This window comes from Phaethon aethereus (genome assembly GCF_964289735.1).
Source record: "Phaethon aethereus genome assembly, chromosome: 1".
Classification (NCBI taxonomy): Eukaryota; Metazoa; Chordata; class Aves; order Phaethontiformes; family Phaethontidae; genus Phaethon; species Phaethon aethereus.
Genome location: NC_138575.1, coordinates 153,849,722 through 153,876,546, shown reverse-complemented (window position 1 = coordinate 153,876,546; position 26,825 = coordinate 153,849,722). Strand labels below are relative to the sequence as shown.

Sequence of the window (26,825 nt, the reverse complement as noted above, 5' to 3'; positions counted from 1 at the left end):
GTTTTTTTTAAGTCAGATACACTGACAAGGTGCAGATCATCTTTCCAGCACTTAGCCTCTTGAGAGTCGAGACCTGTGGCTCAAAACGTTGAGATGCTGCTGCTGTACTTTCAGCACACCATGGGCTCATCTTTGGGCATTCTGTTTTTACGCATCCCTCCTGACGGGCATATTGTATCATTGCCCAAGCAAACCAACTCCATCTATAAAGCAAAAAAATATGTAGATGAAATACTAAAGTAAGAGTGCACCTTTTCCCTGCCTGGCTGGCTTCTGCACTCTCGGCAGTTCCTCAGGCTGTCTGAGGAACCCAGCATCCTTCTCTCACCCCTCGCTTGTCCTGTGGACGTCTGTCTTTCTGACCTCTGCAGGAGTTTTCCTCCTCTTTGTGTCAGGCTTCCTTTTACTAAACATTGTTGAAGAGGTCTGTTCATACTTTGTGTCTTTTTTCCCTCATACTGGGAAAATTCCCTTTATTGAAATCCTGATGCATGTGAAGAAAATGAAGGTAACAAGTTTTATGTGAGATTCCTCTGTTTTCCTTGGCCAAGACAATGTTTAATAATTGGCACCATTCCTCATCCTCTTAGAATGAAACAAGAATCTGATACAGGTGATCGTAAGGTCCTAAACATACAGAGAATTCATGCTTTTGAACAAAACTTATAAATTACATATAGACTGACTGATCCAGGGAATCTTATGTTAAGGTGTATGTTCAGTTTTTTTATTATATTTATAATAGTAATTTTCTTAATAAACAGAGAATGTTATAGTCTATTTTGTGAAATACGGATAGGCTGGTCGCAATTCTCAGCTGAAGTCTATGCATCTCCTAGCATGTGGCCATCATTTTTATGATAACTGTTGTTACAGTTTTCTTAATGGACAGTGTCAAAAAGAATGTACACACCATTAATATATTCTCTTTCTGTATAATATATACACTATATATATTTTATATGTATTTATTTTTCTCTGAGATACAGATTTTTGACAAGAATCAACAGTGTGATACTGTGATTTATTAATTTTCAATATTCACACAGGGATATGGGGCTAGAGTTATTTAGAAATCACGTCATTAGTGACAAGCAAGTTCAAAACAAGACTATTGATGGAATCCTCCTGCTGATTGAACGAGAACGAAATGGTGAAGCTGTGGACAGAAGTTTGCTGCGGAGTTTGTTGAGCATGCTCTCTGATCTGCAGGTGAGCAACAGCAAATTTTACTAATAACGCCTATGTTTAGAAGCAGAGTTTGGACTTTTCTAATTTGTGTGTTGTACAGAAATAATTTTATTCTTCTAGTAAATGTGGTTCCAAATCTAGCTATTAGATTGATAAGGTTGCCTTTTCTTTACCCAATGTGCAATCTTTTATTTTCTGTTTTTAACTCTGCCTGTTTTCTTTAGCAGAGGTAGTGGCCTGCAGACTCTTAAATAATAGATTTGCAAGTCTATTAATTATGTGCAATATTTTGTCTGTCTTAATCGCTCATTTTCTAATCCTAGTGCCTATTAAATGTAGGAACAAAAAAAGACCACATCTGCCACTGTAAAAAAGTGTCACATTTTGGAGTCCAGATCCTGGGTCAGTATCACAAAAACATCACTGTATTGGCAACTTCTTAGCAGAGATGCCAAGGATAGAATGAGATGCAAAGTTCAGGCCAATGTTTTCAAATAGATAAGGTAAATCTGAAGTTTACTGGAACTTAGCATAGATACTAAGTAACTAAATAGACTAAAAAATGCTATGCCTTCTGACTTTGGCGTAGGTTGTCCTCTAGTTGACATTGCGGTCTTGTGTGTGCAATAAAACTTAGGAGCTGTCTTTCATTCTTAAAAACTGTTAAGGTTGCTGCGTTCTCAAGTGGTGTACAGTGTTACGAAACTGTCTGAAGGTTTAAAAAAAGAGTTTGAAGAGGAAGACTGCATAAAACAGTCCTTTTTGGTCAGGCACCTGCTCTTCTGCCTTTCAAGTTAACCCTCCTGACTTGCATCTGTAACTTTCTCTAGTGTACCAGAAAAAATTCTGTTCAAGAGGGAAGGCAAACTTCTGTCAATGATTTTTCAGATCACGTAACCTGGAGGTGCGGATCTGATTTGTGTGCTTTTTCCCACTTTTTTTCCCATTGTTATTTGCTGGGTTTCTCTAACTGCATCAGCTTTTTCTAGGTGTTGACTTTTTAATGTTTATTATTTTTTAGCAAAGTACTCTGCTAACTAAAGATAAACATTCCCCTTTATTGGATCCTTCTTACAGAATTGGATGTAAGTCTGCCTTCTCCTTCATTGGCTCAAAAGTGTAGTTTTCTTTTTTCACTAGGGAAACTAACCTACTCTAATCTGTTCTTCTATAGCATCTGTCACTTCATTCAGATAGAGATGTGCTCATAATCCTGTAATTATACACCAGGATCTCTACTTCTGCCTCTTTCAACAGAAGTTAGCTTCAGGAGGAAGATTAATTAATTGAGCAAATCTTATATTTCATTTGAAAACGATTAATCTCCTACTCATTCCTGATTTTTAGGCTATTATGCAATTGAGGCTTAGCTGCTGAAAGTTGATTCCTGCTTGCATAAATCCTATTCTATAGCTGTTTCCTATTGTAGTGCTTTACACATGTTTTATGCAGAAGATAGTTCCATATACAGTTATGTTACTGTTTTTCCAGTTATCCTGAAGGAAGGCAAGTTAAGAAATGAAATCTAGTATTTCATTCTGTTGAACGTGGAGCTAGTGTAAAGAGAAGATGGAAACAAATGTGTTGACGTCTACTTGTGATGCTGAATTAGTGAACTATTATGCTTTGAATGCTTGTCAAGCCAGAGGTTTCATATTTAAGTTTGCATTAAAAAAACAATCAAGCTTTTAAAAGTCTTTAAGAGAAAAAAATGGTCAGAATGTAATGAGTTTTACAGCTTTGCTATATGTTTTGGAAGAAATGTTTTCTTCTATTCTTCCACCACACTCAAGGAATCTCTTCTTTTTTCTTTTCACTAACTGTCTCTCTGTTTACACATTATTTCCTAGCTACCTTCTTCAAACTGATTTAACTGTTTTATATAGTTGTTCTGACTTATCTCCTTTCTATACTAAACTGTTCATCATTATGCAGAAATTTTTTGATGTCTGTGATTGTTGTTGGTGCCCTTTTTTACACACCTTATTCCTTCCCTGGAGAAAGAGTTCACTTTATTTGGTATAATTAATTTTTTCCTGGGCCACTGAGATAAACCTGGCAGATAGGAAGATGAGTTACTGAGCATGTTATTATTTTACTGATGGGAATTGCCTGTTTTGTGCCAGTGTTTCACTAGTCGCAAGATTTTTGCGTCTTTTTTTGCCACAGAAATATTAGTGGGAGTCTTGAGCTCAGGTGGGTTGGATGTCATTGCTGTGATGTGATGCTGGTGTTGGACTGGGTGCCCTAAACAGAAGCCTGTCAATTTAGACAATTTGAGTACTGATGACTGAAATGTGCTATCGCTGCACCGGGAAGTCAGATTTGATCTCAGTCTTTCTAAAACCAGTGGGCAGAGAAATTCTGTGTTAATGTAATGTTTTTCTGACACTTTTATAACTCTGTGAGTTCTTGAGATTTTACTTTCGCTCTATGCCTGACAACCAAAATATGCTACCTTTACTGACAGCTTAATGTAAGTAACTAAATTAATTTCTTGAGCAGGTTTACAAGGAATCATTTGAACAGAGGTTTCTGGAAGAGACAAATTGCTTGTATGCTGCAGAAGGCCAAAGATTAATGCAAGAAAGAGAGGTAGGTGCATGCTGTAGATGATTGGGTTTATGTTATTTTTATCTGCTATGGGCTTACATGAGAACTTCTGGTAGTGCCGTGGTGTATTAATGTTCAATGAAATTCACTGGTACCCAGGCACACATGTACACATTCACCTGTTTTGATGTGGACCACAGTATTGTATCAAAGGGAAGAGCAGACTCCAGATTGCCTTGGTGCTTGAAATTAGTTAAGGGTGGAGAAACTCAGTGACATTTTGTGTAGCTGATGTCACACTACCAGAAGGTCATTTCCGCATAAAGCTTAAAGGTGTGCCATCAATACTACTTTTGCCCAAGAGCTGTAAAATATCCACTGGCATCATTTTACTATGTGGTTAATACCTAAGTAAACCGTTTACTTTTTTTACTGTTTTGTTGCATTTATCTTGCTGTTTTGTTTCTTTTCCTTATTAGTTAAATAGACTTAAGACATTTTTGTTTTCTATCCTCTTTGAGATAAAATTATGCTCTGCAGTGGGCAGCCTGCAAATGGGGTTATCTCTGAAAATGTATATCAAAAAGCGTGTTTCTTGGTGGTCTAAAATACAGAAGACTATTAACTCCATTTTAACACCGAGTCACTACAGACATTTTGAGAACACCTGTTTACGTTGCACTGAGGTGAATCCTTGTGTCTAATCCTGCTCCGTTCACCTCATTCACTGGGACCAGAGGTGACATGCTTCGACAGAGGTTTTGAAACGGAGAGTCTTGCTGCCTTTATACGCCTAGTAGAAAGCTGTGGAAAAGTACAAAAGGAGTAAGGCCCTAACTTATACAGTGTATATATGTACATGTTTATGCATATGCACATAATGCATATACATTATGCATGTACTTGCATATGTACATGCATGTGTATGTTAGTGCATACATGTACGTATATGCATGTATACATAACTGTTTTGATCATTTGAAGCCTGGGTTTCATACCTGTGTCATAACATGTGATGAATGTGCCAATTCGCCATACGGACAGATACTCCACTGGAGAAACAGCCACTGAAATAATAGAACTGTATGGTTCACACCAACTGAAAATGTGCTCCATGATATTTTAAGGGCTAGCCTAACACAGTATGGTTTTGAGGAAAAAATTAACTTCCTTTGAAAAATTCTCGGATTTATCTTTTTCTGTTCCTTTCTCTCAGGTGTAGTTATAATACTTTTAATATGAAGTAACATTGTTTAATAAAAATATAGATTATGTAGTATGTAACAACATTCTGGTGGAGTAGTCCTTTCCAATTTGTAATCTCTTTAAATTTGTAATTTAAAATAATTGTAATGGAACCAGATTATCTGCCTTTCATACTTTTGAAGTGGAACTTGGTATTCTCTTGTCTCACTAGGTCCCAGAATATCTTCACCATGTTAATAAACGTTTGGAAGAAGAAGGAGACAGAGTAATAACATATTTAGACCATAGCACACAGTGAGTACAAATTTCATCACTCTTAGCATAAGTCAAGCATCTGTCATAAACCAGTGTGTTTATCCGTGGTTGTAGAGACCCAGAGATTATTTCCGTATTATCTTACAGATAAATATCTTGTTGACAGCACTTGTGATACAGCATGGGCTTTTTAAGACTTAATTTTTCTCAAAAGTGATTTCTTTAAAATTAGAATATACTCTGAGTAAGAGGGGGGAAATTTGTCCAGAAAGATATATTGGTATAAACTGAAGTTAACAAAACATTATACAATAACTCAAATTTGCATTATCAAAGTTGTAGCTGATTTGAACTGTTTATGTGCTCATAATAAAATTAACTACAAATCACTTAAGGAAAAAAAAGATTCAGTAGGCCAAAAAAAGGAAAAAAAAAAAAAAGTTAAATTATGGCAAGGATACAGGCCACGAGCATCATTCATGAGCAGTCCAGGATGTGAATTGATAGTACATCGCTTTGATGCAGCTGGTGCCAGTGTATTGTGCAAGGTAGCCTGTCCTTTTTTCACTCTGGTGTTCAGTAATAGTGTGTGTTTTACTTGGGTGAGAATGTGCATTCAGGAAGTACTGCAGGGTCAATGACATGCTATAAATACACATATAATTTGTCCTGCAGTCAGCTGTTGCATTTTTCTTTTTTTTAATAAAGAACATAACATTTTTTTTTTTTTAATTTTCTAGATTATGTATTGGCATTTCATTGTGTGTTTAAAGGACAACTCTGAACAAAAATTATCTTTTTAACTTACTATTTTCTTCACCCATGCTTTATACATACATACATATACATGCTTGTGTGTGCCTTGCGTGCCGTGGTACATACTTGAACTTGAATCTCTTTTCTGTAAATGCTGATTCAGGGTGACTATCTTTTTCAGGGAAAATCAGTCACATTAAAATATATGGAACTATTTTGATGTATAAAGTTAAAGCATATAAATATATTCATTTACTAGTTAAGTGAAAAAATAGGTTGATATCATTACATTTTTAGTGTGTCTAGATGTACATCAAGTCCTTGCTTTGAATCTAGTCCTTAGTTAAAAGCTTAGAAACCTACTTTTAGAAGGCTTTGCACTGATTTCCTTTCGTTGCATTAAGAAACAGAGGCTCTTCAAATTGGTGCCCTTGAGTTGTCCTCAAGTCATACTGTCTCTCCAGGTGTGCATGAAAAGGGCAGAAAGGATGTTAAATTTAGTTACTAGGTTTGATCTTGAGATGGAAAAGATCCTTTCAGTACAAAACCATCGTGGGAAACACCATTCAAAATATTTCAAACTGAATTTATGCAACACACGGGGAGTGTGTGGTTGCAGCCCACAGAGTGATTTTCTCAGCCTATTGGTCCATGCCTCTTTGTGGACAGCTGACCAGAATAAGCATGTTTCCTCGTTCGTCAGTAGATGACTTTGAGGCCATACAGAAGGTACCTTCAGGCTTATTCATCAGCTAGCAGTCAAGATAAATACTCATTCTGTCTGTCTGCTGGTGAGGCAATGGTGCTTTGCTTCTCAGTCTCAAGCAGACCAATTATCCTTACTTCCCCTCTAGTCAGAATAGGTCTTGTGGGGCAAAGGATGGTATTTTTTACCACTGTGACTCCTTCTACTGTTGGAGGCAGTCAAAAGCTGTAGATAGGAGTAGTTGGAAGTTTCAGGGAATAGGGAAGGGACCATAAAAATGGTCTGTCTAACTGATACTTTGTGTTTGCTTATGACCACTGAAGGGAAAGAATAGAGTAAGTATATGTGATGTCCTGGTACTGTCCCTAGTATCTGCCTGTTTTCAGCACAGGATATTTTCTGAACCTGATGTGGTTTGTCTGTTTGGCATTATTCAATGGATCTCTTTCAAATACTTGCACTGTCTCACTGGGATTCACATCAGCTTTTCATCTGTGCCATCCTTTGGCTAAGCGTTCCACCAGTGCACTAGCCACCACATGATAAGTCACCTCCTTTTGTTTAACTCTGGTTCCCAGCACCATCACTGATGACTCCAGTTCTTGCATTGGAAGAGAGAGTGATCCGTCAGTTCCACCTTTTCCCTGCCTGTCAATGCACTGTGTCCTTGCTAAATCATCTCTTTCCTGGAAAGAGGAGTCCTAACACCTGCAGTTGTTTTTCTTGTAGCTGCTGCTGCATATTTTGATCGTCCCTGTTCCCTTCTCTGAACCTTTCCAAATTCTAATTTAGTCTTTTGAGATGAAAGGACTAAAACTGTATATTGTATGGAAGGTCGGGCAAATCACTGGTGGGGTGTTTCGGGAAAGGTGGTGTTTTAGCAAAGGCAGGGACATAAAGTGGATGCTGCTACATAAATGGCTTCCATCAATCTGAGTCGAGTACCTCTCTTCCAGAAAACCTAAATTAAGGGTCTGAGAACAAGTTTTATAAAATTTAATGCAGAAAGAAGTGGTTGGTCTTTTGTTGTCATATGGTAAACAATGGAAGGAGTTTAAATGTTGGAATTAGTTCTCCCTTTGCACTTCAAGTTTCTTTCTTCTTCTAGGCTATAAGAGATGGAAAGGAAAACTTTCCATTATTTTTCAATCCTGTCTAAAGTGAATGTATCAAACAAATTTTTCAGTAATAGTAAAAAGTAGGAAAAATTCGAGGACAAATGTAAAATGTTTTGCAAACTTGAGTTTTGTGGTTCTAGCTCAATTTATGCTTATGTGGGTGCATAATACATAAGGATGAAAAGTTTTGAGTTTTGAACATCACCAGCATGTATTATGTTGTTTTGGAGTTCAAACCCTTGAAGGATTGTGTTTTGTGTGTTGGTTTGTTTATTTCCAAGAAAATGTCAATTTTTTTCTTTTCCAAAACTTCTTTGTACTGATTTTTGATATCTAAGCGTCCCTCTTCTACTGTGTAAGAACTTGCTTTTAATATTCAAAACTGAATTTCTTTCTTAATTACATACATGGTTTATTGTTTTCTTTCTTGACTTGTATCACATGTGACATTTTTTCTTAATTTGTAGCCTCTGTTTTAAGTAGAAAATTGTTGATTTTCTTTTATGATAAGGTAAGTTATTCACAAATACACTGTGACAAGAGGCTACTAGTACTTCTAATATACTTTTCTTGCCTTATTTAGGAAACCACTGATTGCTTGTGTGGAGAAACAGCTACTAGGAGAACACCTATCAGCTATTTTGCAAAAAGGTATTTTTTTTTAAATTAATGTAATCTCCAGTAAGAATCAGATTCTCATACTGTGCAATAACTATAGATTCCACAGATTTTATTTAAGGATGTATATTAGCCATGGAAAAAACTACCACAAATTCAGAAAGCCAACCCTGTAATACTGTTATACCCATTGTGACAAGTATATGGGGAATGTGTACGGGGAAGCAAATACTAAAATATAATTCCTTTGACTTGCAGCACTGGACTTGGGAATTAAACCTTTGGAACAGCTGATTATTTAGAATTATATAAACATCCAGATTGGAACTACAGTTACTGTCATAGCTTCTTTTATGTGATAATCACACAGCTCAAGTGCAATAGCTTCACATATTCTTGTGACTGTATAGTTTGAGAATCAGGAGTTATTGGAACGGACAACATTCCGAGGCAATGCACTTTCATGTGCTTTTGCCTGTATTTTACCATTTGCCTGGCAATTTCAGATATGAGATGCTGTCTTCTTACAAAGTCCTTATTCAGACTTTAGTGTCTTTAAGTCACCATTTCTTTATTCCCCTTAACTTTGAATTCTTCTCTTTTTCACTGAATTTCTGGGTTTGGTCAATATTCCCTGATATTTTAATACTTTAAATGATCCTTTCCTTTTCTTGCAGTAGCCATATTTTAGGTTTTGGATCTTCTAGCAAATTGTTCTTACATCTTTGTTTCCTTTACTGCTGCGAAACAGATGTCCCTAGCAGTTTGGTATCTTTGAGCTCCATCACATCCATGTTTGTTAATACTTTTGGGTTGTTATGCATACCCCTTTCACTTCTTTCTTCTTTAAAGAAGACCCTTTAAAGATAGACATGCTCACAGTTTTCTCTGAACTATTCTGGAAATAGGTTATTTCACTGTTTCCAATACATTTATAAAAATAAGCGTGGTCACTCCATCTTAGCTATTCTTAAGCTTATCATAAACAGTAAGAATAATTCATTTTTTGTAGATATATGTCAGTTTTGCTTACTTTTTAATTCAAGTATTATTTTTAAGTAACTCTTCCAGTGACACATTTATTTATAATGTGATGTAGTCAGTTTGATACAGGGGGGAAAAAAAACATTACAAATGCAGGGTATGTATGTACTTTTTTTCTTGTATTATTACAACTGCCATTGGCTAGGTATTGGTGAGGTTTTTTTTATTGTGAGTATAATAAAATTTTCCAAGGCTGTGTCAGTGTTCTGTGGAAGTTGTGTGAAGCTCTGTCAGAGGACTTTCCTGTATGTCTTTTTCAGTTGTCAAGTATGTGACAAAATATTTAGTTGAATCGTACAGTTTGTATGCCAGAGGAAGAAGGAAGGTTAAATTTTATCATCAATTTTATGATAACGCAGTTAATGTATTAGTGTCTTTAAATTAATAGGAAGTGATGCTTGGACGTGATGGAATGGGTATTTCTTAATTTCCTGTTCAATGCCAAAAGAACATCAGTCACGTGCATTCAAGCCTTTGTCTTCCTGTATACTTTCAAAGTATGCCCATTCCTCTGGTATCTCAATGTGAGCAAAAGTTTACCTAACATCATTCTTGAACATTGGTTGCCTTTCTGAACATGTAAGTTATAATATACAGTGAAAGTATTTTTAAGATGAAGAATATAGTAGAAAATGGGATAATTTTGTAGTGATTGAAAATCCTTTGTAATCAAACACCATTTTAAAATTGGAGTTAATTAAGAATATTTTGTCAAGTTGGACAGTTGTACAGTGTCAACTACACTGATGATGTGAATTGCCAACCTGTGTAAAATCAAGCTTTCTGGATTTTAAAAAAATGCCATAAATCTGTGATGCTACCCTCCCTTATTACTAAAGCGTCTGTCACCAACACCAGACAATGTATCTCTGATTACACTGGGACTACATCATATTCTCAAATGTGAAAATGTGTATGTAGTTGTTATGCTTCATGTTGTGCCCTGAGCTTTGCTTCTCCGTTCATTACTCCAAGTCCTAGTCTCGTGTAGGTTGAATTGATAAAGGCAAAAGTCACTTGGAAGGAATTTGCAGTCTTGTGTTATTCCATTGGTATGAGTGTAGACAATTCATAGCACATTTTTAATCTAAAAACATGGCTCACCATGCTCCACAGAAAAAATCTTGCGAAGTATTTATCTTTACATTTGGAGTAGTTTACTTAGTTTACTGTTTTCTGACATTCTGTAGAGATTCTGTGAGATCTCCTGATAAAACTGTACTCTTCAAATCAAGCACTGTTCATAAACATTCTGCAAAAGGCTTGCAGTCAACACCTTGTTGGGAAAGTACTTCATTTGAAATAGTCTTAAAATATTACACCATCAATCATTTCAGCCAGTTTAAACAAGTCGGCGTGTTAACCCTGAGCGTATCACTTGCTTTCAGAAATTTAGTCTTAAAAAGTTCATACTTTTTAAGCACACTGGAGGGTCTTGTCTTTTGATGTATTTCATAGAGATTTTTCTAATATATTTCTAGTTGTATGTATTCAACTGTATTAAAATCTTCTCTTCTAATTTTATTTTTTTAGGACTTGATAACCTGCTTGATGAAAATAGAATATCAGATTTGACCCAGACATACCAGCTGTTCAGCCGGGTAAAAGGTGGGCAGCAGATCCTTTTGCAACATTGGAGTGAATACATCAAGGTATTTCGAAGATCTCTTACTAATGTCAGAATTTATGCTGTTACATATTTCTTCTATCAAACCCAAGAATAACATGTAGGTGTACGCATCGAAATTCTGTTTTAAACAAATATGGGGAGGGATGTTAATGCTTCCTCCACCCCAGACAATAACAGTCATATGATGAGAAGCATCGACACCTAAGTTTTGGTTTTAAATTTCTACTTGGAAATTGCTTTCCTTATAGGTTTGAATGTTCTAGAAGAAGTTACTTTGGTTTGCTTTGCTTTTAAATAGAGCTGCACATGTGTTCAGAGTATGCTGGATTGTACTATGTGTTGTGTTTTGCTACAAATACACTCAACTGTTTACATATCTGGAAAATCGGTGGAACATCAGAATGTAGCTGTTCTACTGCAGGTTAGCAGAGCTAGGTGTAGCCAGTCTACAGCAATGCTGATAAATGTTTAACCTATTTTGAATGGAGTACTCCTCTCAAAAATAATCCATCGTCAAAGTCGTATTTAGATGCTTCAGGTTTGTTTTGCATGTGCTGCTCCAGAGAACTTGCACTCTAGTGCTCTTGCAAGATCAAAGCAGGAAAACTTCACAGAAGGTATTTCTCTCTGGAGTTGGTAATGCCTGATGTGGTAGTTCTCTCCTGAATTGCCCATGTGTTCATCAACCTTCAGGAAGAAGTGGACAACATCAGTTCATTTCAGAGGTGCCTTTCCTGCACATCCATGTCTGGAGTTCTGCATGATGCACCAGTGCGCAGCCCACACAAGTGGGACATAGTCTCCCCTCCGCCCCCAGAATTGAGGTGGAGTTTGTTCCACAAGGTGTCATCCATTCTCCAGTCATCCAGTGTGCAGTCCATGGATCCATGGGCAGCTGGGCCAGTTGCACACCTTGCCATGGGCTGAGAAGGAATAATCTTTCTTCTTCCTTGCTCCCAGATCACGCTGCTGACTTAACCCTTGTGCTGCCTGCCACTCCATAGACTCTTTTGTGATCTTGTTTTAACACGGTACCTGAGCAAGGTCAGTTTTATGCCAGGTTTAGTAGCTAAAGAGGCTCACAGAAAGTCCTGGTGCTGGCCTAAGGAAAGAAGCAGGAGTTCGAGACAGGTAGGATAATAAGAGAAAGAGGACCAAAACCTCTCCTTTCACAGTAGCAAGTTGTTGAGTTGGCTTATCATACCTTATGTCTCACAGAATCAGACCTTTATGGCTTTGTTTTTAAGAATCTTTTTTACAGACTCAACAAGCCAGAAAGCATTTTCTATAGTGTCAGTAAATGTCCTCCTTTCAAACATTCTGTATGACAGAATGCATTAAAGTGAGGCTTCAAGAACTTAACTTTTACCTTGTGAGCCAGTGTAAGAAAAAGCACAGAGAGCGTGCCAAATTACGGGGGTGAAAGTCTGTGCTGTGCTATAGTCACCTTTTTATGACTTCAGAGGTGCCACTTAGCTTTTTGAATCTCAGTTTGCCATCTGCAGAATGGGGGAATGCCCTGCAATTTATGAACGTAGCTGATAGAGACTGTGAGATCTCCAGATGCTGCATTAATAAAGGGGAAATTGTGCCAAGTGTAAGATATGGTGGACTAGATGATCTTCAGGTGTCCCTTCCAACCCAAACCATTCCCTGATTCTGTGATACACATATTGAATCTAAGGACCCTGGGCAGCCTTGTGTTTGTCTTGCTTCACTCTGAAATGTTACTTGAGAAAGATCTCAATGAAAGACCACGGTGGATAATTAGATACTGAAGTGGAAATGGTGAGGTTTGGGAGAGATTTTCCCATCTTTCTTTGACTGTTGTTGTGGCTAACATACTTCAGTTATGAAAATACACCGATTGAATACTGTTCTGCTGTTACTGTGCAGTTGTTCCTCTTTCTCACCTTGGAAAACTGGTCATTCTGTCTAGAGTGCTCATCAGTGTTACAAAGCAATTGTAAATTGTCTGATAGGTTAAAATCCTCCCTTACAGGATATTTTGGTTCACTAGACAAATGGTATTGTGTCTTTAAGATAATAAATGTAGGAACAAGAAAAGAAAGTCTGTGGCTGCTTCTTGTGAATGGGAAGGTTCTGTTTTATTGAAAGTTAGCTAGGACTTTTTTGCCTTTAAAGCCCTTGCTGAAAGAGAAATCTTGGAGTGATGAGCAGCGGTTGAATTTTTACCACCTGTTCCATCAAGGGAGCTCTCTGCACTATTTTCCTAAATACTCTAAAGTTTTCCATTACACTTAATATTTCTGAGGCAGTTTCCATATAATTTCTTTTACATGAATCATGTAGTTCTGTATCTAACTGTAAATTTGCACCTCATACAGTCATGTCTAATGTGTTTTTTTGTTGTGGGTTTTTTTTTTTGTCTTTTAGCTTTTGTCGTAAATGTATATAATCTTTAAATCAAACATTAATGTTTGAAATCCATTAATGTGTGTCTGGGTTTTTATTTTAAATTTCAATGCATCTCATTTTTTGAAAACTTGAAGTCACATAAGGAGCTCTGTAAAAAAAAAAAATTATTCTTTCTAATGATAAATTTTATAAGGGTAAATGTGTCTGTTGGGGGCATAGCTAGCACTCTAAAGTACTTTATTATCAAAAGTGTTTGTTTTACAGAACTTTGGGACAACAATAGTGGTTAATCCTGAAAAAGACAAGGATATGGTGCAAGAGCTACTAGATTTTAAGGATAAAGTGGACCATATCATAGAAGTGTGCTTTCAGAAAAATGAAAAATTTATAAACTTGATGAAGGAGTCCTTTGAAACATTTATCAACAAGAGACCAAATAAGCCTGCAGAATTGATAGGTACACAAATATTTTTCTGTAAAATATTTCAAAAATCTATAGAAAGCATGGTAAGATAATGCTGCTGAGTGTGCTAGTGCAATAGTGATGCAGTTTGCATTCTGCTTTAGGAGACTTGTTTTTGGGATGCGAGGCAAAAGTTAAGCTGGGAGTGTTGCGGGTTCAAAAAGCTTGGGTGTGCTGTTAGGCGAGTGCACGGCGTCCTGACAGAGCATGCCGACTTCTGCTGTCCCTGCGCTCTGCTTCTTGCACGGTTCCTGGTGCTAACATCCGCTCAGAGAGCGTAATGCTGATGCTACGAGTTGAGTAAACGGTTAGGGGAAAGAGTAGCTGTGGCCAAGAAAAAAAAAAAGGGAACTGTTTTTATTTGTGGTAGTAGAGGAGTTTTTTGGATGTGACGGATCTCTCGGAAAGGACTAAGTACAACCCATCTACCTTGAAGGCTGAAGTTGGGAGAACAATTTTGAAGCCTTCAGATACGAGGTGTTTTAATAGAGAAAAAAATTGTATTACCTTGAAGGGGGAACTAGGGCTTATTAAGGGGAAAAATAATAAAAACATTTTAAAAATACTATTATTGGGTTTATCCCTGATCTGGCAAAAGCCGTTCTGATTGTTTTGCCTGCAGCAAAACTGGAGCTGTGGCATTTTACACTGGGAGAAGATCCCACTCCTTGGTTGGTTGTTTTTCCTCTGTATGTTCTTTTGCCTTTATTAAGCTTATTTTGTGGCTTCTACCTAAAACCAGCTTTATGTAGGACAAATCGCACAACCTGGTGCGATACAGGTTAAAGCCATGATACGGGCTGCTGTCATTTGTGCATTGTGGTGTTTCAGCTCCTGCAAAGGTTTCCATCTTATGCAGAAGATTGTATAAGGATACTAATGTGGCTTAATAAATACTTAGCTAAACTCATGGCTTAACCTTATTACTGGCATTCTGAAGCTACTAACTTGAAAGCATTGCTTCTATTTAAATTTTGGTTTGCTCCTACCAAGGAGCCTGAGGGACATGGTAAAGGTCTACAAAAATATAGTCCTCTTTGTGTTGTTTGTTTCTGTTTCTCATAGAATACATTCATATGCATCATACACTTCCAAAACGTTGTCTTTCAACAAGTAATGTACTTGCTATGACTATAACATAGAATGTGGGTATTTCTGATGCATTAATTTTAATGATTATACTGTATTCGTTGTTTTCCCTGGATGGTTCTTTTTTGTGATATTTTTCCATTATGGCAGTAGTACAGCAGGGCTCTATCATTCCACTGAACATAGAGATGGGAGAAGGGAAAATAGAAAATTTAGCACTTGTCGTATATTTTAACATACATCAATATTTCAATTGGGAGATGCTTAAGTTAGCTTAGATTTCTTTTAAAAAGCTGTTAAACTGTTTTATTTATTTGTAGCAAAGTATGTGGATTCCAAGTTAAGAGCTGGTAATAAAGAAGCAACTGATGAAGAGCTGGAAAGAATCCTTGATAAAATCATGATCATATTTAGATTCATTCATGGTAAGAAATATCTGTTCACTGTTGATGCAATTAAAAATGAAGAACTGTATTCCTCTGAATGTAAGAGATCTTTTTTAGCATGAGTTTCTGTTAGACTTTGGTTTTAAATTCAGGTTGCCTTACATCTGAAGGAGAACAATAAATATAGCAGGGAGGACAACTCATGCTATGGAGATTGGCAATTTACAGAGCTTTTACAGTCTGTGAGTGGAGACATAAGTCAGAGCTGTTGGTGGCCAAGTGTTTTTCACATAAGTGAATCATAACTGTTACCACAGCCTCTCCTCTCATGACACAGAAAGGTTAGTACAGATTTTCTCCACCCTGACCACCTCAGGATAAGTGTGAAGTACATGAAAATGCAATGAGTGACTTGTCTCTTCTCATTGTGGCTGAGAATGAACACAGAGGAGGGCTCAGAATAATGAGAGAAAAAAGCTATTTCTGTGTTTTACTGTCTTTAAAATGCACTTCCCTAAGTATGTCCCTGTCTGAGTAAAAGCCTTGAAATGTGTTAGAAGAATTTGCCTGGTTGGATATCAGAAAAAAATACATGGTTGAGTCCAGTAGAGATGGGTGGTCACCTGTTTTGAGGGAAGTGGGATGTGTGTGCTGGCCTGGGGTGGAATGAGCAGGAACTACCCAGTTCTGTATTAGTTTGTTCTGAGATCCGTAGGGTTCTTTCCTCATAAAATCCAAAACGAGTACAGTATAATGGGAAAGCAGACAAGGAACCAGTCATAAAGTAATATCATTTGCATCATGATTTTTGTCAAATGCAGAGGGTATTAGATGGAGATAGTGAATGAAGACAGTGTCACTGGCCACTTCTCAGTTTAGGAGATTAATTTCTGTTAATCTGAAACTGTGACCAGCTCTTTTTCTCTTAATATTTTTTGTAGTACTGAGATATAAGTGTAATTTTGTTTTGAGATACCTAGTGTGCAAGAGTCCTTTTAAGGGCAGATGATAATTAATAGTTAGTTGTTGGGCATTGGACTTTTTGATAGTATTTTGAAATGGCACTTTACTGGGGGAAGAGTGGGAGAGTATCAGAGATACTGCTACATATGCATTGGAAGGTGTTTGCAGGGAATTAGGAGGGGCTACTGTAGGCAGTGCAAAGAGTGCCCTTAGTTGCAGTGAATGCCTTCCTCTTAAAAGTGAAAAAACTTTCTGGTATCTTTGCACTATCAATAGAGAAGATTTGCGGAAGCTCTGGTTTAAGGTGTGAAAGTTTGTGGGTGCCTGTATGACTTCTTTATTTCAAGAGACTATTGGCAAACCAAGGGAGAAGACTTCTGTCACTTTTTCTTCACCTTAGGCTTTTAAAGATTGTTTCTTTAATATATAGGAACACTTTTTCTTGTTTTAATAAATCAGACCACTAGAAGGAGAATGTTCTTCTGGACACCAGAATAATTTCCTGTGACTTGCAGCTAGTGCAAATCCGAAATACAAGGCAGCCCATGTTCCTGGTGGGGGAAAAAAAAGAAAAAAGGCAAAGAAGTAAAAAATTTTGCAAAATATGTTAAGAAAATAATTCAAATATAAAAAGAACAAGATGTCTACATGTTTTTCTTTGCTGTTGCATATTGAATATTGTTCTGCTGATCAGCACGTCATGCGAAAGGCTTGTGTCACAAACCTGAAGTGCAATCGTGTAAATAGAATGTATGATTTCATTTGTATTTTATTTTTGTTTCAATTTCTATACAGGTAAAGATGTGTTCGAGGCATTTTATAAGAAAGACTTGGCCAAAAGACTGCTGGTCGGGAAAAGTGCATCAGTAGATGCTGAGAAGTCCATGTTGTCAAAGCTTAAACATGGTAGGCGTCTTCAGATGCGTTAAATTTTTATTACTTTTCGGCATGTAAATTTGAATCCTTATTTTCTCATGCTTTAAGAAGTGACAAGCCAGATTTTAAGTAATAGCTGAGCATATCACAGCTTTCACTGTGCCCAGTGAGAACTATTGGGCTGATCTCTTGGATATGTGACTGGTTCATTTAATGTACCTACGGAGGAGCAAAATCCTTAAAACATGTACCTAGTTGAGGGTGTGCTGGACCCTGGCAAATCTGGCTCAGCTGTCTCAGGTTAAACCTTTATTGCTTGTTCTGTGCTTCTTTTGTAATTGTGGGATCTTTGCTTTAATTCGTGTGACAGAATGTGGCGCTGCTTTTACCAGCAAACTGGAGGGCATGTTCAAGGACATGGAACTATCTAAAGATGTCATGGTTCAGTTTAAGCAGGTACATTTAGCTTCTGTTTGTGTACTAAATTGTCAGTAGTGATGGGGAAGCACTTAATGGTGTTATACCTTGGATTAAGCTAAAATCAAACAAAACAGCTTTTGAGCAGGTCCTGGTCATAGTAAGAGAGTCTACTTATAGTTCTCTTTATAGAACAGGATTGAATTATTGTATATCTATTCAGAGATAATCTTATCTTACAGTTTTGATTCCTTTTTAAGTAAATTGCAGTCTAAACACCACATAGTAATTTAGTTGTCTGACATCTTTTAAAGTCCATACCACTTCATTCTGTAAACTGTTGCTGCTCTGATGAATTCTTTGTGAATGACCCACACCAGAGAAACTCCCTGAAGGTTTCTAAGTGCACAGAAATCATATATGTCTCAGCCCCAAAGCTTCCAACCTGTTGGTGACCAAGGGAATTCTTGGAGGAAATACTGTATAGGCCCACCCTGTTGTTGCATTTCTCCTGGGGTACCTGTTTTGGGGCTTTATTGAAGACAGGATACTGGGGTAGAGGTCTAACCGAGGACACCTGCTCCTGTAATAAAATAGCGACTGTTCTGTCCCAGACTTTGCACCCTGGCTTGACTGATGCTATGCTTAAATGATAAGAAAATGTATTGTCTAACAGACATGTGGAAGTCTCAGAGGATCCTTTTGATCTTCTAATTCTTGCACTGGCTTCTGATCAGAAGCTTTTCTTTTGCTTTGGTTGTGTGTGATTGAAGTGCCTTTGACCTTAATACCCTGTAAAGACTGTGGGCTAGGATGTTTCAAGGCATGTTGTTTCTTTTTACTTCCAACCACTTGCCATGTTTTGAAACTAGGAACAGGAGCAATAAATAGTCACGAAATTAAAAATCTTGGCAGAGCATGTCTAACCAAGGATGTGGCCTGTAGAAATCTTTCATTATTCTACCAACTTTACATTTCCAATTTAAGTATATATATTTTCTAATTTAGCATGCAAACAGTATAGTTGAATGATTTTTTTTGTCTCTTGTATTTTAGTATATGCAGAACCAAAGTGACCCAGGAAACATAGACCTGACAGTAAATATATTAACTATGGGATATTGGCCAACTTACACACCTATGGAAGTCAACTTGAATTCAGAGGTTAGTGTTTGAATTCTCCTTCTAAATGCACTTTATGGAGTGGAATCATAATCAGTATCATAGGGTGAACTAATGCCTTCATGTAATTTTTTTTCTGCTAGACATTTAAGAGGTTTATCTCCTTTTAAAGGTTCCAAAATTGCAAAAAATAAAATGTGGTGGATAAAATCCACTTTTTTTGGTGGTGATTAGTTAACTCCATATGTTTTTTTCACCTTTTTAATAATAATTTTAATAGTAATAGTAATATCTAAAAATAGTCTTAAATAAAATCACTGTCCTATTTAACATTGCAGTCAAGCACTTAAAAGTTTAAAAACTGACACCTCAATTTAGTCAATCTTTAACTACAGTGATCAGGCATTTTGATCTAGCCAATAGTTACGTTACTGCATGTTCTTTTTTTCTGTAAGATCTTTCCTCTGTTCCCTGCAACGTGTCTCACAAAACTAGCACCTGCATTTAAATGGCATTTGCCTGAAAAAAGATTGCCTTCCAAGTTGAGAGATTTTTGCAAAGCTCCTACCAGTAGTGATTTCAGTTGAAATACGTAATTGGAGTCCTGTTTCCTGCAATACTTTGCTTCATCTGAATCGTGGGAAGCACTTCAGAGCCCAAAGGTAGTAGCAACGTGCCCATTCAAGTCAGAAGCTGTGGAAGCTTTTGTGCCTTTGCTCCCATGGCATCTTTTTCTCCGTAGCAGACTACTTCAGAAGGATCCAACCTGAGCAACACGTCATGGAAATAGAGGGGTAAAAGCCCCTTGCTTGGGAATAAAGAGGGTGTAAAGTACTGGAATCAGACTTGAATCAGGATAGGACAAACTAAAGGAAGAACTTGGGAGCAGATGGTAATAATCAGTGTATAGGTGTGAGATGTATGCTTTTTGTCTGGTGACTTCTTGGTCAGATGCAAAGTCCAGGACAAAACAGCATTTATTTCAGAGGTTTAAAACCCTTTATGAGGGGTTATTTTACTTCTATTACTAAAAAAAAACAACAAGCAACAAACACACCACCACCTCCCCCCCCGCAAAAAATAACCAACAAAGAAACCGGGAAATGAAAAGCTGTACTTGAGGCTTTCTTTTGTGCACAGTAGTACTGGTGTACGTGAGAGCAGAATTTTGCTTTTGGATTTAGTTTTTCACACAGAAACGCTTATTATGCAGCATTGTTGAGAAGAACCAAAACGATTACATATCTGAAATCATCTGGCACCACTGGTATAAAACTAATAAACTGTGTTATCTCTTTGCTATACAGATGATAAAGCTTCAAGAGGTGTTTAAAACCTTTTACCTGGGAAAACACAGTGGTCGAAAGCTTCAGTGGCAAACCACTTTAGGGCATGCTGTTCTAAAGGCAGAATTTAAGGAAGTAAGTTAGCTTGTTTAATGCTTAGCCTGTCGGGATAAAATTTAGGTCAGTTATTTGGAACCTAGTCATGTACTGTATTTTTTTAATGATGGTAGTACCATTTTTTGCGGAGAAACAATCACAATTCAATACTGTTACTTTGTATAGAAGTAGGCTTTTTATAATTAAACTGAAATACTACCTAGCTAATGGAAGACAACAATGTGTTATCTTATGGTAACATTTGTATTTGTTTGATAGGAATTGTTGCTCATTCAAATAAAGGTTGTAATAAAGCAGGAAATTAATTAAAGAAAAAAATGCAGATTTTTATTTTTAATATGGAATTGTTTTGATCACAGAAATACTGGTGACGCTTCTAGAATGCTTCACTGATACAAAAAGAGACTGAAGCGTGCTAGTGATGTAATGACTGTGGTTAAAATTTAAAAGCTTGTTGAATTATTTAGGTCTTAAGTAACTGCATTGTTTCTTAATGTGGTTTTGTTTTGTCTCATGGAATATCTTGCCTTGCTAATAATGCAGCTTAATTGAGTCAGAGCAAAGACAAGAAAACTTGAATTCTTTTACTAACTCATTGTGAGTAGGGAATTAGAAGTTTCGGTATTATGTAACAGTAAGATGGATAGGTTTGTAGTTGTCAATTGACAGAAGTGCTTACAGCTGTCTGAAGAGTTTGAGTTAATTTATTTCCTTTCCACTGCCTCTTTATAGAAACATTGTGCTCCTGATAATACTGCGCTCTGTATCATAGTAAACCAAAATTATCTTTTGTTTCTTTCATATTTGATCCAATGCCAAGATCTCATTTGTATTAGTTTGCTCATCGCTGTAAAATGAAACTTGGGTCAAGTATGAAGTAAATGATGTAAAGTAATTACAAGGCCATTCTAATGAGCTGCTTCTGTGTGCTGTATTGCTACTGTTAGAGGAGCAAAGAAAGATGTTTTAAAAATATCCTGTTTCCTTGATACTGCATTCAAGCAAATTATTCTGTGAGCTGGGCATTCTAAAATGCACATCTCCTTCTGGAAATAGAAACAAGAATGTATAGCTATTGTAACTTGTCATATTTGGGGGATACAATAGAAAATGCTCTGAATATTAGTTCTAATTATTTGATTTATTTTTTTTTTAGGGAAAGAAAGAATTTCAAGTATCGCTTTTTCAGACATTAGTGTTGCTTATGTTTAATGAAGGAGATGAATTCAGTTTTGAAGACATTAAAATGGTCACTGGTGTAGGTAGGAAGAATACTTTTTGATTCTTAAATTTATTCGTCATTGCCAATTATGATTTGGTTTGTAAAGGCCTAATTTTAAAAAATTTGCCATGATCATTAGGACAAACTTTATGAGCCAATAGTGTATAGACACCAAAAGAGATGAGGAAAACACACTGCTGGTGCTTCCTAGTGTAGATAAAAAAGGTGCTTCACAAAATTAATGGTAAGAGCTGTGTAGCACATGTTACTATTAACAACCTATTAGATTTACAAAATTTATCATTGCAATTCTTCAAATTCAAGTGGTGAAAAAGGCTGTTTTGTGTACAGATTATTTTTGTTCCATTACAGTTTTCAAATAATTGTATTTTGAAAATGATCTGTTGTAGAATGCTGTCATTTTGGGATGATTCAAGAGAGTATTTTCAGAAGTTTTCCATTACTGTTGCTGGAGTGCCCCATTTACAATAGGTCTGATTTGTTAAGAAGAGCAGTGTCCTGTAGGGTGTATAATTTATAGCTGTTTCCCTCTGCACTTGAAACCTGAAGGCAGAAAGGACAAAGAAAACTGGGGAAAAGTATATTTTTCTTTTTAACCATCTGCAGTATCTACTTTCTGTGTTCTTATGCTCTTGGGTGATTTTTCTCAAAATTTCACACTTCCTTGAAATAGTTACAGCCAATGGCATTAAAAAGAATAATGCTATCATCTCTTTACTCTCTGGAATTTCTGCATCAACCAGCAGGTCATACCCAGTAGCACTTCACATGGTGAATCTTAAGATCAACCCAATACAGCAACTGCTGAAAGAGTATTTGAACCCATGCAAGTACTAAAATATTGTAAATATATTTACTAAAATACTGTAAAAGGGGGATATCAAGAATCCCTGTGGTTCAGAACAGTGCGTTGCAGAAGGCAGTACAGCCCGGGCGCTCCAGCTTCTCAGCATCAGTGCTTGAAGTTGCTTAGTCATCCACTCCATTAATGCTAAGGGAGCTGAAGAAAACTCATGCCAGTGTGAATGATAAGCATCAGGATTGTCCAGAGAGGCTCACTGGGTCAGAGTACAGTGGTTACAGAACAAACATAAGTTCATGCAAGCCTGATGCAGATACTGCTTTCTCATCTTATATTGCTGTACCTTGGAGCTTGCATTCTGACTTGCCTGACAGCAACAGATAAAATCTGCTGCATGGAAATCCGTTCCATTATAGCACAAGAGAAAGGATTTCAGTAGGCTGTTTTTAAGGCAGCTGGATAGAACCGATTGATAGTAGGGAGCTATCTGTATTACGTTATGTCATCACACTGAGTGCCACGTCTGTGTTTCTCTCCCCTATGGGGAAATAGTATAGAAATGCAGGTTATGAGGACAGTTCATGGTCCATGGGGTTCCCGTGGGGCCAGGATGGATGACATAAAATCTCTTTCTTCCCAGACTCTACATACAAGAGGCATTTGGAGCTGCTTTAGAGAGGTAGCATTCCCATCTAGCAGTCTCCCTACTTCTAAAGGAGAGGAAACTCTTACAGCCAGAAATGATCTCGGAAGTAGGTCCCATGCTGTGCCCTTCCTGTCTCCTACTACATGGATGATCCTGCTTTGCCGCAGGCTGGTATCCCGACTAGATGGAAAAGAACAGAGATTCAATTATTAGAAAAAGTAGCTGAATTTGTGATGCAGCTGCTTGGTGAATTGACCATGAAGGGCAGAGGTGCTGACGGCCAGACTCTCAGAGACCAACCTGGAGGAACCAGAGGTCCTGGCTCGTGGATACAGATAATGTTGGTTGTGGTAGAAATCCTGGAGGGCAAAACTTGGCCATTAGGGTTGCCATAGAAACTGTTTCTAAATGTTGTAAACACCATGTGCAGGGCCAGTCAAACAGGCAGAATTCCAATGTATGCTTGAAAAATTATATATGGAAGAGAGCCTAGATTTATTAGGAAGTAGGAAAGCCTTTGAAATAGAGGGAACCTGTACAAGATGGATGGGCTCCATCTAATTTCAAATGGAGTGAAGCTGCTAGAACACTAAAATGTTTTAGAAAATCAGTAGGGTTTATCAGACTTCTCACTCCACCATCTAAAAATAACATAGTAGAGCCGAGAAGAGTTCAGAGAATGGGAATAAAGACTGAAGGCATGAGCCAGCTTCTTTATGAGGAACAGCTAAGTGTGCTAGGACTAAACTAAATAGATCAAAAGGCAAATAGAAATCGGTGAGCAATGATATGTTTTCTTACTCAAATAAAAAAAAAGCTAGAGGGCATAAAACAGAATGAGCACATGGTGGTGAAAACTAAACAACATGTTGTAAAAGCTGGAAGTTTACAGAATTCAAGACAACAGGTTCAGGGAAGAGCAAAACACTGAAGGGTTCTCAATGGGTGATTACCAGATTACTTAAAAAAAAAAAAAAATCACATGGATTTCTGCCCTTTAGGATATCACTGTCATCATCTGCATTAACGGGCCGTAGTTGGAACTTGTGGTTTCCAGTTACTGTTAGAATAAATTATCGTCAGTCTCTTTTAAAGAGATGAGGTTGTCCCTGGTACATAAACTGCAGTTAGCAAATGCATAAAATGTCACTCAGAGAAAGAAAGGTTACCTTCTCTTTGGTAACCATGCTGCGTTGAGATGTGTTGCCCAAATATACTCCATGTTTTTACCTGCCATTATCAAGAAAGCCTCTTAAGAGATGTCATTTTTACTTGTATTTCAGTGATTGATAAGTAATTGCAGATTCCTTCTCTTTGGCATACTGTAACCTGCAACTTGGCATGCAGGGCAGAAGCAAAGCTCCAAAAGCATCCCAAGTGTTTTTAACAGCATCCTCTGTTTGGACAAAAACTCAACTCAACAACCTGCATTTACTGAAGATGAAACACCCAGGAAGGGTGAAACATCATAAATACCTGTTTAGTCAATGTGGTTTAAAGGTTGGGTTTTTTTAGTAATCACAGAACAGCTGGAAGCTTAAAAAAAAAAGAGGGTCACTCTGTGTGAAAGTTAGAAGTATTTTAGAAATAATAATAGTGTTAATCCTTCACTCAGGTACACTGCACTTCAGCACTAGATTGCAAAACCTTTCTTTCAATTTTTAGACTAAACATCTGTTCAGGAGATCTGACACGTTTGGTGATAATTTCATTTTGTGAATGACAGTATTCTAGAGACTGCAGAGGCTGTACAAGACTTTGTAATATAATTATTAGAATGTTTTAGACTTCATTTTATCTACTTGTCCAAATGCTTTTAGCTTTAAATCTTACTAGATAAAGTTTTGCACATCCACTCATTTCTACTACTTTCCTGTTGTGAGGGAGGTTTGTGAATATAACAGCTTGTCATCTCTGCCTTCTCACAAAACATGTTCCTATCAATTTAAACTCGTCGGTTTTTTTTTATTTCATTATATATTTTCTGACTTGTGTTAAAAATAGTGATGAAATCATAAAATGGGTGGCTTGAGTTTCTTCATGAACTGATTTTTTTTTTCTTTTAAAGACCTGTTACTATCAAACAAAACTAAAGCAATAAAACCAGGCACACATTAATGTGAAATATTTTCTAAAACTACTTTTGGATAGAAGGCTCACTGAGATTAGCCCGAGTCTATCCTCTTGACATGTACAATTCTGTGCATGCTCTCAGCACTCCCCTGTGAAGTATGTGAGACCAAGCTTGAAGGCTGGAAGTTGTTACCTGACTGGAACTTAGCTGGAACAAGGTATTAACATAAAAGCAGTAACTTTAATCACATAAACTCTTCATGTTAATGTTTTGTTCTGCTTTCTCCCATACTTTGAACTTCTTCACAGAGGACAGTGAATTAAGGAGAACCTTGCAGTCTTTAGCTTGTGGAAAAGCACGAGTATTGATTAAAAATCCAAAGGGCAAGGATGTAGAAGACGGAGATAAATTCATCTTTAATGGTGATTTCAAGCACAAATTGTTTAGAATAAAGATCAACCAAATCCAAATGAAAGAAACGGTATGTATTTATTTTTTTGCATTCATTCTGGTTATGTTAACTGTTTATCTGCATGTCTCACATGGAGAGACAGAATCTCTGCATTTCCTCTTGTAGTTTTTGCATATGGAGAAAGGAGACGGATACTTTTTTTTTGTAGACAGGATGACTTGCAGAGGCAATAAAGATTTTAAAACTCGCTGACATTGAAACAACTTAGGTTCCTATGCTTTCAAATTTAAATGCCTAATATATTAAACTGATAGATCTTGTAAATGTTTCAGTCCATCTTAGAAGTTTTTGTGGTATGGCTGAAGTGTTGGTACTGTATTGAACTCATGAATCAAATGTCACTGTGTCACTTCTTTATTTAGCGGATAAGACAGTTATTAAAGTCAGTGTTGTCCCTGTTTTTGCAGTGATGTCTTTGTTGTACTTGAATCCTGACTCTCGACACAAGGTGACATGTTTTAATTAACATTGAGCTGTTTCCTTTTTGCCTTTTGATATTAAAATCCCTAAAAGTCAAATTGGAGTTGAACAGTTTGATACAGAAGACTACTGTATTTAGGCTGTCAAACTGTTACGTGTTCTCTCAAAAATATGAAGTGAGTTTTTAGGATGTCATTTAATTTATCAAATAGATTTAAAATAAGACAGTATTTTTTTCTTTACATTATCCTTAATTTTATTTTTAAATTTTTAATTTAGCAGTATGCTTCAGAATCACTTAGTTCATAGGATGCAGTAATGCATGCATCTGTCCCAAAGATGAATACATGAGTTTAATTTCATTGGAAAGGTTAACTACAGAAGTAAAATTGATAAAAAAATAGCAATAAAAGGTGATATGATTTGTGATGCCGTATTGTTCTTTAGGTCGAGGAACAGGTCAGCACAACTGAAAGAGTATTTCAAGACAGGCAATATCAGATTGATGCTGCTATTGTACGAATAATGAAGATGAGAAAGACTCTTGGTCATAATCTCCTTGTTTCTGAATTGTATAATCAACTGAAATTTCCCGTAAAGGTAACTGATTCTGTTTTTCAAACTATCCTAGGATTATCTAAAAATGTGTAATATATTTTTCCATTCAGCTTGTCTGTAAGAGTAAGAAATGCGACATATGTCTGAATCAAATCCAAAGATTAAGGTATTAAAATGAGTGCGTGAACAGAAATGAGACAGAGTATCAGTAGGAAATTATATTTAGATATTTGCTGTGGCGCATTTTCTTATGTAGCTGTTAGCAGTCCTTCTTTTTTAAATAAAATATATTTGCATTTATATTGCTAACTTTTTTACTAATCTCACCTTTTCTTGTAGCCTGGAGACTTGAAAAAGAGGATTGAATCTCTCATTGACAGAGACTATATGGAGAGAGACAAAGACAACCCCAATCAGTACCACTATGTTGCATAA

At 36.7% G+C, this 26,825-nt stretch overlaps 1 protein-coding gene across 2 annotated transcripts in view; it reads left to right on the top strand.

Moving 5' to 3' along the window:
* The window catches only part of CUL4A (cullin 4A), a gene marked incomplete at both ends in the record, with an annotated part of 36,994 nt that extends 10,169 nt beyond the window's left edge, over positions 1 to 26,825 (top strand). The window contains 15 exons of one of the 2 annotated variants that reach the window (XM_081999393.1): positions 1,050 to 1,212; positions 3,697 to 3,786; positions 5,162 to 5,244; positions 8,369 to 8,436; positions 10,981 to 11,099; positions 13,721 to 13,913; positions 15,329 to 15,433; positions 17,153 to 17,263; positions 17,604 to 17,689; positions 18,707 to 18,814; positions 20,080 to 20,193; positions 21,332 to 21,437; positions 25,249 to 25,421; positions 26,280 to 26,432; positions 26,730 to 26,825. In XM_081999393.1, the coding sequence (XP_081855519.1) occupies positions 1,050 to 1,212; positions 3,697 to 3,786; positions 5,162 to 5,244; positions 8,369 to 8,436; positions 10,981 to 11,099; positions 13,721 to 13,913; positions 15,329 to 15,433; positions 17,153 to 17,263; positions 17,604 to 17,689; positions 18,707 to 18,814; positions 20,080 to 20,193; positions 21,332 to 21,437; positions 25,249 to 25,421; positions 26,280 to 26,432; positions 26,730 to 26,825 (1,768 nt within the window). Of the gene's footprint in view, positions 1 to 1,049; positions 1,213 to 3,696; positions 3,787 to 5,161; positions 5,245 to 8,368; positions 8,437 to 10,980; positions 11,100 to 13,720; positions 13,932 to 15,328; positions 15,434 to 17,152; positions 17,264 to 17,603; positions 17,690 to 18,706; positions 18,815 to 20,079; positions 20,194 to 21,331; positions 21,438 to 25,248; positions 25,422 to 26,279; positions 26,433 to 26,729 lie in introns of both variants that reach the window. The other variant, XM_081999392.1, reaches the window with a different exon arrangement.